The sequence below is a fragment of the Caenorhabditis briggsae genome (assembly GCF_000004555.2).
Source record: "Caenorhabditis briggsae complete genome, chrIII, whole genome shotgun sequence".
NCBI classification, from domain to species: Eukaryota; Metazoa; Nematoda; class Chromadorea; order Rhabditida; family Rhabditidae; genus Caenorhabditis; species Caenorhabditis briggsae.
The window spans coordinates 10,597,811-10,612,618 of NC_013490.2; the positions used below are offsets into that span (position 1 = coordinate 10,597,811).

The window sequence follows — 14,808 nt, forward strand, 5'->3', positions numbered from 1 at the left end:
TTTGAGTGTACCCCAAAAAACCAACAGACAATCCTACTAAATAACACCAAGTTGGAATAATAGGATTATCCGGAAGAACTTGGCGATTAATTGTTCCTGAATATTCTTCCTGGGATCGGATGTTTCTACTGAAACTGAGATTAGGCTTTCTTATTTTTGTCATCAACAAAATACAAGACATCTATAATAAAAATGGACAAGACTAATCCAGGGAAAAAAAAGGTTGTAGATCTGGCACTTAAATTTTGTGAAAAGAACACGAAAATCAAAACGATTGCCAAAAATTGTAATTTTTTCGAGAAGTGTTCTCAAAGTTCGGGGAATGTTTGGAATGAACAATACGGACCGAATCGGGCAGAAATAAAAAACATAAATTCTAAATTTTTTGAATTTTCCTGAAACCCCAAATTTTAACGATATTGGAAATTTAATTTTCGGAGGCTCTAAAATTCTAAACTTCAAATTCTGAACGGTTCTAAATATTTGAATTTCCGAACTTCCGAGTTTCTGTTTTCTGAATTTCCGAATTTCCAATTTTCCGATTTTCGAATTTTTTTGAAATCTTCATAGCTTTTCTAAAACTCCAACTTTTCGGAATATTTGAAATTTCTGAAGTTTTGAATTTTTAGATTTTTTTCAATGTTACTTAAAAGAAAATCTGGAAATTCTTGGTTATTCTAGACAATTCAATTTTTCAAATTTTTTATTGGTTCAAAGTGGCAAGTTTCCGATTATCAAAATGTTTTGTTTTTACTTTTTAAGTTTTGGAATTCCGCAGTTTTTGATTCTTGGTGTTTCGAACTTCCGAGTATAGGAAAATCTGGGAATTCAAAACTCAGTACCTTTTTTATATCTTCGAGGGACCGAAATAAATTCGCTCAAAGTCAATATTCATGGGGCCCTTCTATTACAGGTTTTACGGCATTTTTGATACTTTCAGTTTTTAACACATTTACTTTCTCTCCTCATTCCAAACACAATTCATTTCCCTCCCTCTCTCTCTTTCATCCAGTCCTCATTCCCGTTAATAATCTGGGTCAGCTATGCGTATGTCCTTCCCAATTACCTGTCCCGCCCGTCTTCCGTGGCTACTAATTGCTCAGAACCGTATACTTCGAGAATACAAGAAACCGTCATCAAATATGAAGTCTCTCAACTTTCAATCGGTTGTTTCACAGTTTTTCGAGGTAATGTCATGTTTGAAAATTTACTATGTTGAATAATCGACTTTTTTAGTACGAGAGTACGGTAGTCGTCCGATGGCCACTTCCATTCATCATCATCCCACCACTTTTGACGGTTTCTATTGGTTTGTGTTTTCTATTTTTTGACTACTAATCTTGGTTCTAGGTATTCCAAATACAAAAAAAATTGATTTGAAATTCTTTTTCAGTCACTCTAACGGTTACAAATTTTCATTTGAATGTGACAAACGATACTCTTCAAGTGTTCCTTCCGGATGATATGAGAAGTTTGAGGGATTTGAAAGAATTGATTCATTTATTTCCACCAAGAGATACACAAAGAGACACTTATAGTATTTTTGGGACCAAGTTTGTGTATACTGTAATTGAAGATGAGCAACCTGAAGGCAACATTTTATCGTCTTCGGGGATTCAGAGAATGGCACGATTGCATAAGTTTGTGATGGGTTTGGAGGTGAGAATCAATGAATTCTGGAATCTATGGGGAGTCTATAAATCGCACCAAAATGAACGACTTTAGGGAATTCGTAATTTTAGTTTCGAGGTTTTAGAAAATTTAGCAAAAAACAAGTTTTTCACAACTTTGGAATATTTTTTTTGGAATATAAGATTCTCAAAATTTCCAGACCCGTCAAGGAGACAACGTCGCCACCAACTGCCTCCGAAACCGAGACGACGAAGCGTGCACAATGCACCCCATCGCATTTGCTTTAGAAGACAGTACCCCAGAATTCGCCATTCAATTTCTTCTCCGTTATCCAAACCTTAAATTTGGAGACTTTGTAGTAGACAACGCCATGGTTTTTGGTGGCGTGGAAGTTGTGCCAAAAGTAAGTTTCAGAGATTCTTCTGGAAGTTATTGCGATTTTAGTCCCAAGACATTGAAGGAAACTCTCCAATAAGGTCATCTAAAGCGGTTCGAATGACTTACATTCTGGAGGCAAGCGAGTCTACGGAACGGTATTCGGAAAATTTGAAGCTTGGTACTGTTTAAGATTTTCAATTTCCAGATGGATAGACTTGTTTCTCACTACTATCCCTCGATACAAAGAATCCAATTCCACCGTTTTATGGTCCTCCTCAAAAAGTTTAGCGAAAGAGATGGAGAGAAATGGGGAATTGCTGATACCATGGATGCCATGGACCTCTCTAGTACTTGTGGTGTTTTGTATGTTTGCCTGTTCTTCATTCCATGTAGTCAAGTCTCAACCATTCATTGGATTTTTCGCAATGTTCAATGCAACCATGGCCACCATTGCATCGACTTCTCTCCTGATTTATATACAGTATCCATTTCTTCCTCTGGTTTTCATTATGCCATTTCTGGTTGTTTGTAAGCATTTTTTGGATTCTTCTATCCAATTCTCAAGTTCTATTCCAGCAATCGGTACTGACAATATGTTTCTAATGCTAAAAAGTTGGCGAATGACAAAGAAATCAGCAAACGAGGAAAGACGGTACATTTGCGCTCTAACGGAGTCTGCAGCTTCTTTATTCTTAACTTCTCTGACTGATGGCTTATCATTTGCCATCGGAAGTATTTCAGATTTTCATGCAGTTCGTGAGTTCTTTTCCTAAAACTTTCGAACGAGACTTCAAAATGTTTTGTCAAGTCACGGACTCAGGATTTGTGTGTGGAAAAGAGTCGCCTAACTTTCTCAAAACGATTTTTCTATGCCTATTCTTCGGTCCAGAAGTCGTGTAACATGCATCTGATGTTTTTTGTAGATCATTTAATATGCTGGCCTAACTTTTGCAATTTGATTTTTCTAGGCCACCAACTTTTATGGCCTAGAAATGAACTGATATTCACCTGGTACGTTTCCCACGGCACTCGACATGTCGGCCTAACTTATTGATTTATCTAGACCACTAACAAGGATAACGTAAAGAAAGTGTTCTGGAAAACACACCGGTGAGTATCAGGCCGGTACTAGGCTATTTACCATGGCGGCCTGAAAAACTCAAGTTGCAAAAAGTTAGGCCATCATAATAAAATGACCTAGAACGCGCCGTGCCCAGTTTAGTGGTTCGAACGTTCAAACGAAGTTTCGAAAAATAGTTCGAAAAAATTTTCTTGCTAAATATCGATTTAAAAAAAATTTCAGAATACGCCGTTTTTGAAAAACACACACTGGTGATTTCCAGGAGTATTCTGCACCTACTGTGCAATGGCAATTCTCTTCATGTTCCTTTTTCAAGTCACATTTTTCAACGCAGTCATGTCGTTATGTTGTCGGAGAGAAGTTGCAGGGAAGCATCCAGTGTTTTGTTGTTATGATACTGTACCATCGAGTGAGTGTCCGAAATTGTTATTTTTTAATTACAGAAGTTTTTAACTTTCAGACGAAACAAAAATCCTCAAACCTAACTCGGATACCCACTCCGATATCGCTTCTATTGTTGCCAAATACCTCTATCGAATCTTGAATCCTTGGCCTTCTCGAATCGTCGTCTTCTGTGTTTTTCTACTCTATCTTTTCACTTCAATTCATTATGCAATTGGCCTACCTCTAGGATTGGATCTGAAGCTTTTGGCTCCAGATGACTCGTATGTTTCCAGAGAGCTCGAAGCTCAAGAGAAATTATTTGCGGACTACGGTGGATTTTGTTTTGCATTGGTTCGATCAGAGAACATTTCGTTTCGAGACCCAATGATCCGAAGGGATTTGATAAAATTGTATCATGATTTGGGAGGGTAAATTCTAGGATAAAAGTTTCAGTAACATAAAATGAAAATTTTCAGAAGTGAGTACGCATCTCCCGCAGAGTTCTGGCTGGAACCATTTGAGAAGAAACATCGGGGACGGAAATATTCGGAATCCAATTTCTCTGATGAACTGCACACTTTTCTAGCTAAAGAGCCGAATTTGAAGTTTCGAAACGATATTCGGTTTACTATGACTGGAAGGATTGAGGCAATAAAAATGATGTTTCGAGTGAGAAAACTGGGAAAAGATAACGATTCACCGAGAGCCGAATATATGAGGAGGATAATGGAAACGAGTCAATTCAGTGGTTTTGTTTATGATACCAGTTTTCTGTTAGTGGATCAGCAAATGACAACGGTTTACAATGTGATTATTGATGTGGTTTCTGCAATTCTCACAATGCTTTCGATTTGTGTTTTAATGGTGAGATTTCGAATGAATACCGTGAAACCTGTAATAGAAAATCCCACTTCAAGCCAATTAATCTCGGTTCCTGTCGAGGATATGAACAAGCTGTTAAAAGATAAAACGTTAATGATAACATAACAAACATTTCATCAGTTGACACATTTTCGATATCTTGTATAGAGATGAAAGTAAAAAATGAGGGGTCCTTCTACTACAGGTTTTACGGTAGGTGTACTTTATTAAGTTATGGTTTTCGAAGCTTGAGATTTCCTAAATTTTTTATAATGATGGTATGAGAAACGAAATTCGGATTTTCGAAAAAAAATTGTCTCTGAAAATCTATGACTGTTCGATTTTGAAAAAATTAGAGTCCGCAAATTCAGAAGTTCCGGAAAAATCAAAAGTTTGCAAAAACTTTGACATTCGAAGAAAGTTTCTTATTTATTACCCGGGATTCTGAAAAAAAAAACCATTCCGCAAATTTATAATGTTTGAGAGAAAGGGATGGGAAATTTTTGATGAATTCGAGTGTGATTTTCGGATATACCATATTTTTCTATAATAAAAACCCACTCAAACCGTCATTTTTTAACATATATATCTCATTTACTGTAAAAGATGTCAAAAATCTTTCAACTGATAAAAAATGTTTCTGATATTATGATAAAACAACAAGCTGGTGCGCCTTAATCTGAAAATTTTTGAAAAATGCCTGATTGAAAAAGCAGATTTTTTTGTGTTAAATTCAGATAGTGAAACATACTTTCAGGTTCCTCGCCCCGTCTCAGCGATGTGTATTGCCTTTGCGATCCTGTCCGTGAATATCGGAGTAATCGGTGCCCTGGCAGCCACCAACACCCGCCTTGATATCATTTCTATGATAACAATAGTGATGAGCGTTGGATTTTCAGTTGACTATGTGACCCATACCACATTCCATTTTGTTATTCAAAGAGACAATCGGCTAGAGGTTGTTTGTTATCTTTATCATTCATTAAAAAAATTAATTAATTTTAAGAAATGCCTTCTTGTTATGACTGAACCCATTCTCCAATCCGCGTTATCTACTGCCATTGGAGTATCATTACTGTCATTTGTGCATTCTTACATCGTTCGAACTTTTGTGAATACCGTATTCTTTGTGGTTGGATTGGGAATTCTTCATGGATTGATATTTCTTCCGGTCCTTCTGGATACCATCGTCCCTCATTCTGAATATATGATTGCTTATGAACCACACCAGGAAGAAGAGGAAAACAATCATTATGAAGATCTTTATGGGTTATAATTTTTAGAAATGATAGTTCATGTGTGAATAAAGTTATGCTCTTCTTGCGAATTTCAATTTTTAAACTTTTGAAAGTTTCTAAATGCCAAGTTTTTAAATAATTACCACCTCCCTCGCCTTTTGTTACTTCCCAAAAAGTCCAAAGAAAAAACCAAAATTTTCTCACCAAGCTCTGGCTCGGTTACTATGGAAATTCTCCCATTTTTTCCCGGTCAGTGGGCGGCTCTTTTTCATTTTTTGGAGAGAAAAAAACAGGCGGAGAGGAAATCCAATCATAAGTTTTTGTTGTTGTCTCTCTTGTCTGCTCCCAGAAAAATAATAAGCCAACTATTCTTCACTTTGTATCTACTTGAATGAAATGGTCACTTTTTATTGGGTTTTTTTTGCTTTCACAGTTATACAATGTGTTTGGGGATGGTAAGTCGATGAGAGAGCAAAGGGTACAGTAATCAGGATTACTGTAGATTGTTACTGTCCATTATGTGAGCTGGATAAGCTTCCCGATAATTGTACAACGATTTATGGGCATATACAAATGGGATTGGAATCTACAATGCCACCATATGAGGTTATTTTTGAAATGTTCTGAATGACTGAAACTCTGAAATTCTGAAATTCTGAAATTCTGAAATTCTGAAATTCTGAAATTCTGAAATTCTGAAATTCTGAAATTCTGAAATTCTGAAATTCTGAAATTCTGAAATTCTGAAATTCTGAAATTCTGAAATTCTGAAATTCTGAAATTCTTAAATTCTGAAATTCTGAAATTCTGAAATTCTGAAATTCTGAAATTCTGAAAATTCTGAAATTCTGAAATTCTGAAATTCTGAAATTCTGAAATTCTGAAATTCTGAAATTCTGAAATTCTGAAATTCTGAAATTCTGAAATTCTGAAATGCTGAAATTCTGAAATTTTGAAATTCCGAAATTCTGAAATTCTGAAAATCTGAAATTCTGAAATTCTGAAATTCTGAAATTCTGAAATTCTGAAATTCTGAAATTCTGAAATTCTGAAATTCTGAAATTCTTAAATTCTGAAATTCTGAAATTCTGAAATTCTGAAATTCTGAAATTCTGAAATTCTGAAATTCTGAAATTCTGAAATTCTGAAATTCTGAAATTCTGAAATTCTGAAATTCTGAAATTCTGAAATTCTGAAATTTTGAGGATATGAAATTTGGGAATTATGAAATTCTGAATTCCCGAATTTTTGAATTTTCTGAAGTTGCGAAGTTCTGAAATTCTGAAATGTTGAATTTCAAACTCTAAAATTCCGAAATTCCAAAATAAAAGCTTCTTTTAATTCCAAAAATGTTTTTTAGATCATTGAATACAAACTACAAAATGTAACAACAATAGTTGGTTGCATAACAATCGCCAATTCCGGATTCACATCTCTTGCCCTTTTATCAAATTTGGAAACGCTACAGTACTCTCAAACTGGAAATTCATCCAGTTGTTCATGTAAAAATCTCCTAAAATCCGATTCTCTAAACTCCATGTTTCATATTTTCAGCCTATGGAAATATAATAACAATTGCAAAAAATAGTCTGCTGCGTAGGTTGTACTTCACAAGTTTGAAGAAGGTGAGCAAATAAAGTCTAAAGAAAAAAAGAAATCCGATATTTTCCAGGTTATTGTAACCAAAAAGTCAGAGTATGGCATTTATTTGGTTGATAATCCGTCATTATGTATAACAGAAGAAGAATTGGAACACTTTTTGAAAACTGAAAAGTTCTATGCTCCTCATATTCAAATTTGTGATCCGACGAGTGGGTCTTGGAGTCTCAACTACAGTAACCCAAAAAATTACAGAATCTATTGTAGACTCGACAGCTTTGATTTCTTCGACCAAACAAACATTGTATCTGGATGCCAAGTTTTGACAGATTCCTTAGTTTTAAATGGCACAAAAGAATACAATCAGACAGAATTTCATGACAGGTTGGAAAATTATTTGAGGATCTCAAATACCGTAAGAATTTTCAGATTGAATGATATCGAACAAATTTTGGGATCCATTATTGTTTTTCAATCGGATATTGTCGCTTTGAAATTCCCGAATCTTTGGAGGATTTATAATTTTCAGCGTGAGTGATTTCAGATTCTGTGCTCGATATTCTCCCGATATATTTTTTAAGTCATTTTAAGATCGTATCCTAATTTCGCGAGTTGAGTTTTCTAGGCCATCGTAGCTGATGGTCCAGAAGTGATCTAACATGCACCTGATGTGTTTTCTAGGTCATTTTAACATGGTGGCCAAACTTTCTCAACTGTGGCTTTTCTAGGCCACCGTAGTTTATGGTCCAGAAATGGTCCAACACGGTGTGTTCTCCAGTTCATTTTTAAAAGGTGACCTAACTTTCGCAAGCGGAGTTTTTTAGGCCACTATGGTGAATGGCCTAGAAATGGTTTGATGCTTGCCTGGTGGGTTTTCTAATCCATTTTAACATGGTGGCCTAACTATTGCAAATTGAGTTTTCTAGGCTACCATGATGAATGGCCTAGAAATGGCTTGAAAGTTAACTTGCAAAGTTTTTCTAGGTCGTTTAACATGGTGGCCTAACTTTTGCAAGTCCACCAACCGTTATGGAAAACACACACTGGTTTCAAACTAGAGACACAAATCACACATCCATCAATCTCAAAAATTCCAGAAAATTCATTTTCTCTCTGAATTTTGTTTTTTTTTTTCAGCAACTCTTCCGGTCATCTTCCTCCAGGATAATCCAAATTTGGCGGAAATCGAATTTTCAAATCTTTCCTCTATTCCATATTTTGGCAAATATCCAGATGTTCTTTATACGTTTTCCAATCCATTACTCACTCAATTACCTCTAGACACCTGCGAAAATCTATACAAACTTGGTCAAATTACAATTGGAGACGTGTCGGAATCTATTTGTGGTGAGGGTTTCTAGAGTTTTTAGTTTTCACCTGCGTCTTGTTTTTTTCAGGAATCGCACGAGTTCAGCTCTCCCAACCCAAGAGGCCAACCATACTACGGCAACGACTTCTGAATTTTCAGTGGATTCTGGGAAGGGTGGAAGTAATGTAACTAATTCAACCGCATTAAGTTCTGTTGGAAAAGTTAGTTTCATTTATAAGGAAATTAAATCGAGACATTCTTGATATATGTCAGAATATTTGATTATGAGAAAATTATAATTAATTTTATACATTTTTCAGAACCAACCACCTAATAACAATACGAAGGACAACTTGGACTTTCGGATTCTTGACTTGACATATTTTTTGGGATTGATATTTATTTGGGTTCTGCGATTTGAAATTTGAGAATAATGAAGCTGGTAGTTCAAGATTTGAATAATCGAAAATTGACAGACACACAGACATACAATTTTTTTGAAATTTTAAAAATACAGAAAAATTGATATCCAGAGAAAAGTTATTATGAAGAAGATCGGAACTTGAAATATCTGTAAAAACTGACAGAATCTCCGGATTTCAAAATTTCATTATTGCAGAATTTCAGAATTTTAGAATTGCGGAATTTCAGAAATTTCACAATTTAAAATTATCTGAATTTCAGAGTTTCAGAATTTCAGAACTTCAAAATTTCGGAACTTCGGAATTTCGGAACTTCGGAATTTTATAATTTCGAAACTGCAGAATTCCAGAATTTCAGAATTTTTTTAAATTTCCAAATTTCCAAATATCAGAGTTTTGAATTTCAGAATTTCAGAACTGAAAAAAAAATCGGAAATTCAGAAATGGCCAAAGGTCTCAATTTTTTGTACCAGAATAACATTTAGAACAAGAACCACGAGAAGATACAAAAGTTCGTTGAAACTTTTCGAGTCAAATGCTGGGAATCTCAGAATATTTCGATTTTAAAGATTACTAAAAAATGACAAAAATGCAAAAATCATAAATTAAACTTAAGATACTCGCAGACATACAGAAATATCTCTATCTCTTTCGAATACTTGAAATCGGAACTTTTCTGATATCCGATTTCATGAGTTTCGGACACTCTTCACGCCCTGCCTCGTCTTTTCAGACTCTCCCTGCTCAAGACGAATCACACGTTTCCAAACCAATTGGCACTTTTTCCAACACTTCCCGGCCCCAAACCAGTTGGCATATCTTATCCTTCTCTAACCTTCTCCCACATTTTTTTCAAAATTTCCATCGGTTTCAAAACTGATGAGTAAATATACAAACAAAAGGAGAATAAAAACCGAACTATTCTTCGCAAATCCGAAAAGATCCATTTGCGCAGCAACCCCACGCAGTACTCTTTTCCTTTCAATTGATATCGTCGGCCAGTATATTTGCTGCTGCTGGGAGCCCGTCCCGTCTATCTCTTTCTCTGGGGGCGTCTTTTTCTTGTTTTCTCATCTTCCCAGATCTCTTTGTCTAACCACTCTGTCGTCTCTCATCTCTCGATTGGCTCCCGGGAGCACTCCGCACACTCATCGCCCCATCCCCATTCAACCAACTCTCTCCAAGTACACCCCACTTTATTATTTTATTATTTTTGATTCGTTTTCCTGAATCCTCAGATTTCAAAATATCAAGGAAATCTTTCAATTAAAGTTATCTCCTAATGAGCAATTCTCCACAAAATGAGGCAGAAGCTCGCGAAAAGGTAAGTGTCATTTTTGGAGAACCCCTGATTTCGTAATTTTGTTATTTAAAAGTTTCTAAATTCTTCAAAAAGTTAAAAAACCCAAGCTTGAAACTTTTCAGAACTGATCATTAGTTGAGAAAAAAGAAAAAACCTCAAATGCTCTGAAAGAAGCCCAGCCTATACGTTTAATTTGAGCTCATTTGTCTGTCTTCCTATGAAAGATATCAGGAATCTCTCAACTGATAAGAAACTGATGATATTATGACAAACAACAGTTGAAAACTTTTTATGTCTTCAAAAAGAACCGAAATAATTGAGCTGAAAGGGTACCTATAGGGTGGACATCTATTATAGCATTACGGCAAGTTATAAATCACGAAATAAATATAAAAATTAGGATTTTCAAACTGAAACTATACTGAAAATCATAAAACTACATTTTTCGATGTTTCCGAAAAATGTTGAACGTCCCAATTTTTTGAAAGCTCTTTTTCACATTGGACAATTTCAGTAAGAATTTTACGTTCCAGATGGTTCCAGAACCATTTTAGGCCCTTTTTCTGTTGTTTCCTGGAGAAATTTTCTAAATTTTCCTAAACTGATATGAAGTCTACAAAACACTTGAGCACTGATCCAGCTGAAATGGAAAAATTTTCCTGAATTCTTGGAATCTAAGGGTTTTTGAAAACTGAAAATTTTGACTTGGGTTTTTTAGAATTAATTTAGGAATTCGCTAATTTTCTGGCTACTAATTTTCTGGCATCAAAGAAAAATTCATTAATCCCTAAAACCTCTATTAAGAGGACCGGTCCGTCTATTTCTCCAAGCTCTTCTCGGAGGGCCCTTCTGATACAGGTTTTTAGCTAACTCAAAAAGTTCCAACGCGTCCATCTTCCCAAATTTCAATCCAATCTCATGATCTTCAGATGCGCGAGCTGATGTCACGTCCACCATCGAGTCGACCAGCAGATTTCGTGAACCCTCTCGAGAAGATCGAACAGTTGCTGACGTGTCCGATTTGTCTCGATCGCTACAAGTAAGTGTGTCCCTGTGATGATCTCACCAATCAGCTGGCCTGTTCGTTTTGACAAAGTTTTGTTAAGAGCTTGACGAAAAATAACACCCATCAGTACATTTTCAAGAGCATGTGACTTGAGTCTATCTCTTTCTGACCACTATCTTATGACCTCTTTCTAGTACCTCTCGGTGATTAGGACTCACTGAAAATCTAGACTTTGAAAAGAGGAAATGATGGGCTTATATGATAAACAACACTATATTATTTGCCTTTCTTTCTCCAAAGACAAAACAATAACAATAATTATTGCTTTTGGGTGCGGGGATTTTGAGTGATCAACAACACGATCTGATCACGATCTGGTATTGGTAGGAAGATTTTTTTTGTAGATTTAGTGGTAGGGAACCGGACATCAGAGTTTGAGTCAATAGATATCAAAAATCTAGAGGGGTATAAGATTTGAGAATAAAATTTTGCAAGAAGCATCATTGAAACAATGAGAAGATAGCGTCAACTTTGAGCTCAATTATCTCGGGTCCTATAAAAGATCTAAAAAAAATAAGATGTTTGTCATTATATCACCAATATTTCTTCAGTTGACAAATTTTTGATATCTCTTACATTAACCGAGATAATTGAGCTCAAAGTGCACGCATAGGGAGATGTCTCTATTAGAGCTACGGTAGCGGAGCTGGCAAATAAAAAACACGACTGTTTAGTCTAAAAAATTATAAAGTATAGTTTTGTGATTGCCAAAACATAGATACTTTAAAATTTTCATACTTCTTAGGTTTCTCTCTTACATTTGTTAGATTCTAAGATCTTAAAACTGCAGTTCAAATTAATTCTGCGATATTCAAACTTTCATATTCCGCAATGCTAGAAGTTTGACAATACAAGAAAATGACAAGTTCCAAAATTTTGGGCAAGGATTTTCAAAATCGCTAATTCTCAAAATCGCTTGTTTCAATTTCACAAGCTGAGCATGATAACCGTAATTTCAGGAAATTCAAACTACCGTAAACACTCTATAGAGTGTCCACCCAACCCGTTAACGTTGAGCCCATATATCTCGGTTTATATGACAGATATAAAAATTTTGTCAACTGATAATAGGTTTGTGATATTGTCCAGCGAGCGAACGGCTCTTTTCTCTCCTACTTTTCTTGATCTTTTTCTCTTTTTTACAACCGGAGAAATCCCCATCTTTCTCTCTCGCTCTCTACTGATTTTCAACTATCTTTCAATTCAACAAAAAGATGCAAAGTGTGTGTATTACACCTCGGGGAATAGAGGAAGAAGATGATATTGGGGATGCTCTTTGAAGATTCTTCGAGAGGAAAAGGGGAACTTTATGTCTGTCTGTGTGTCTGTAGATCCAATAAATTTTCAGACAACCAAAATTACTTCCTTGTCAACACACCTTTTGTTATCCATGTCTGGAATCATGTGCAGACACTTTGCACCGGAATCTAAAATGTCCAGAATGCCGAGCAGAGCACAATATTCCATATGACGGAGTAAAGGCTTTTCAGGTACCATTCTTCTGGTTCGATTAAAAAACAGCGTCTTATTTTCAGCCAAATTACACACTGACGGGATTTCTTGAGATTCACCTGCAAGCGACTCCAGAATCCGCTGCAGAAATCGAAGAATATATTCATCGGTACAATCTGGAACGATGTAAAATTTGCGATGAGAAAGCGGACTGTGAGCCGTGTGCCCATTGTGATCGAAAAGCGTGTAAAGAATGTAGACAGACTCATATGGACATGTTGAAAAGAGATATGTCAAGACTTTTGAATCAGGTGAAGCGGTTGGCAAATCGAATCACAGAAGCGTCGGATAATCTGTCAAAGGGGATGGATATGATGACTTTGAATTGTGAAACAACGAAAGCAGAAGTCAAAGAATATTTTCATAGGTGAGCAGCATTTTGAATTCAGAAAAAAATTAAATTTAAATTAGGGCTTGAAATAATTATTCCAATAATACCACTATTTTTACAGAGATTTATATCTCAAAAACCAAAAGAGCGTAAAATTTTACAGAATTTTGTAGTTGACACTGTTTTTATGACTATCACAGTTTTTCCGATATACTCCTTAAAAGAGGCTCGCAGGCTGTCCGCATCTTCTCAGACTTTAAAGGCGCATATCTGAAAATGTGCTTTTTAAGTTCGGTGTTTCTCGACAATGACGGTTTAAAATTTCAGGTATCAACGAGAGCTGAAAAAGAAAGAAGACAACTTCTTAATGGAAATCGACACTTTCCAAGCCACGGAATCTCGAACCATGAGCAATCTTCGTGATGTTCTAGAAATCGAAAGCTCCAATATGAGTGAAGCGGTTTCTAGACTTGATGCCGCTATAAAGGTGGGACTACCGTATTGGATTATTGTCATTGTGACATATTTCAGGGAGAATGTGCAATTGAGGATGCTGACTTGGTCCGAATGAAAAACACATTCACAGAAGGCCTGGAGTATCTCAGGAACTTCCAACCCGACGCTGACGAACTTTTCAATAGAAAACTAAGATTCTCAGCTGGAGACGACGCTGCAAAACTTCCAGCAGCTATCGCCACATCTGGGGAGCTTTGTGTTCTAGTTCCACAGTTCTCTGGAAGGTTCGTTTTAAATAAAAGTTGTCTTCAAAATAAAAGAATGTTTTCAGATACCTACCCCTCGAACAATCTTACCTCCCTCGACCATTCCGTTTACCATTGGAAAGTGATAGTTATCGTGTGAAAGCCGACGAGAGAGCTAGTATGCGGGAACGGGAAAACGATCGAACCTCATCTAGACACAGGTGTGTTCGAGTGTTTTTGGTACTAACATTTTTTTCGAGTTCAAATAGTTTAGTTTGTAGTTCATAGTACTAACCTTAATAAATGTGTTAAGGTCAAATCTTCGTCCGTTCAGGCATCCAATCGTGTTCATCCAGATTCTGTATAATTTTAGTTTTAGATAGACCGTGATACTAAAATTGTTATAACTATTGTCTAGTATGTTTCTGTATACATCTGTATAGAATTGAACCACAGAAAGGTTAGTGTATTGCCTCTATTAGAAGCCCACCCAAACCTTCATCTTTGAACTCGAATATAACGGTTCCTATGAGAGATATCAAAATTTTGTCAATTGATAAAATATTTGCGATGTTATGATAAACAATTTATCAGTTGAACGTTTTGTATTTTCGACAGGAACCGAGATAATTGAGCTCACAGTTGATGGCTTGGGTGGCCTTCTATTAGAGCAAATACGGCACATTCCGGACTCGAGAATGCTAACTATTGCCTCATTGGCTGTTACTATATTCAGTTTGTATACGTAAAAATCAATTATGTTCATCTATGCTCTCAACTCTTACCTATTTAGTTACTCTGTAGTCTCCTCCCTCTCATCCTCTATCTTTTTCAGTCATCGAAATCTTCCCGAACCAGACGAGAGCTCGATCCGTTACCGACGCCGTCAGCAACTAGAAGAGGAAGCTTGGAATCGACTTCGTAACTCCTCAGCTACCCCATCTCTCCTATCAACTTCAACGATCGTTGACTCCAATTCATCCTCTCGAAC

At 36.0% G+C, this 14,808-nt stretch overlaps 3 protein-coding genes across 3 annotated transcripts in view; all 3 read left to right on the top strand.

Moving 5' to 3' along the window:
* Nucleotides 1-1,142: 1,142 nt before the first annotated feature.
* Cbr-ptr-9 lies at nucleotides 1,143-5,612 on the top strand (the record flags this gene model as incomplete). The annotated part of the gene is made up of 11 exons (XM_002642363.1): nucleotides 1,143-1,187; nucleotides 1,237-1,308; nucleotides 1,393-1,659; nucleotides 1,832-2,035; nucleotides 2,077-2,166; nucleotides 2,217-2,538; nucleotides 2,587-2,766; nucleotides 3,354-3,500; nucleotides 3,552-3,903; nucleotides 3,952-4,339; nucleotides 5,094-5,612. 11 exons carry the CDS (start codon nucleotides 1,143-1,145, stop codon nucleotides 5,610-5,612), a joined length of 2,586 nt encoding a protein of 861 aa, XP_002642409.1.
* Nucleotides 5,613-6,147: 535 nt separating this feature from the next.
* CBG26008 lies at nucleotides 6,148-8,745 on the top strand (the record flags this gene model as incomplete). Its single annotated transcript, XM_045244366.1, has 7 exons — nucleotides 6,148-6,180; nucleotides 6,935-7,076; nucleotides 7,129-7,199; nucleotides 7,247-7,557; nucleotides 7,603-7,703; nucleotides 8,311-8,503; nucleotides 8,571-8,745. The coding sequence occupies 7 exons, from the start codon at nucleotides 6,148-6,150 to the stop codon at nucleotides 8,743-8,745; spliced, it is 1,026 nt and encodes a 341-aa protein (XP_045098578.1).
* A 1,441-nt stretch (nucleotides 8,746-10,186) lies between these two features.
* Cbr-nhl-1 overlaps nucleotides 10,187-14,808 on the top strand; it is a gene marked incomplete at both ends in the record, with an annotated part of 14,555 nt that continues 9,933 nt past the window's right edge. Inside the window, 7 exons of the mRNA XM_002642362.1 lie at nucleotides 10,187-10,228; nucleotides 11,137-11,246; nucleotides 12,622-12,763; nucleotides 12,809-13,152; nucleotides 13,444-13,603; nucleotides 13,648-13,856; nucleotides 13,904-14,038. Of these exons, the coding sequence (XP_002642408.1) occupies nucleotides 10,187-10,228; nucleotides 11,137-11,246; nucleotides 12,622-12,763; nucleotides 12,809-13,152; nucleotides 13,444-13,603; nucleotides 13,648-13,856; nucleotides 13,904-14,038 (1,142 nt within the window). The remainder of the gene's footprint in view (nucleotides 10,229-11,136; nucleotides 11,247-12,621; nucleotides 12,764-12,808; nucleotides 13,153-13,443; nucleotides 13,604-13,647; nucleotides 13,857-13,903; nucleotides 14,039-14,808) is intronic.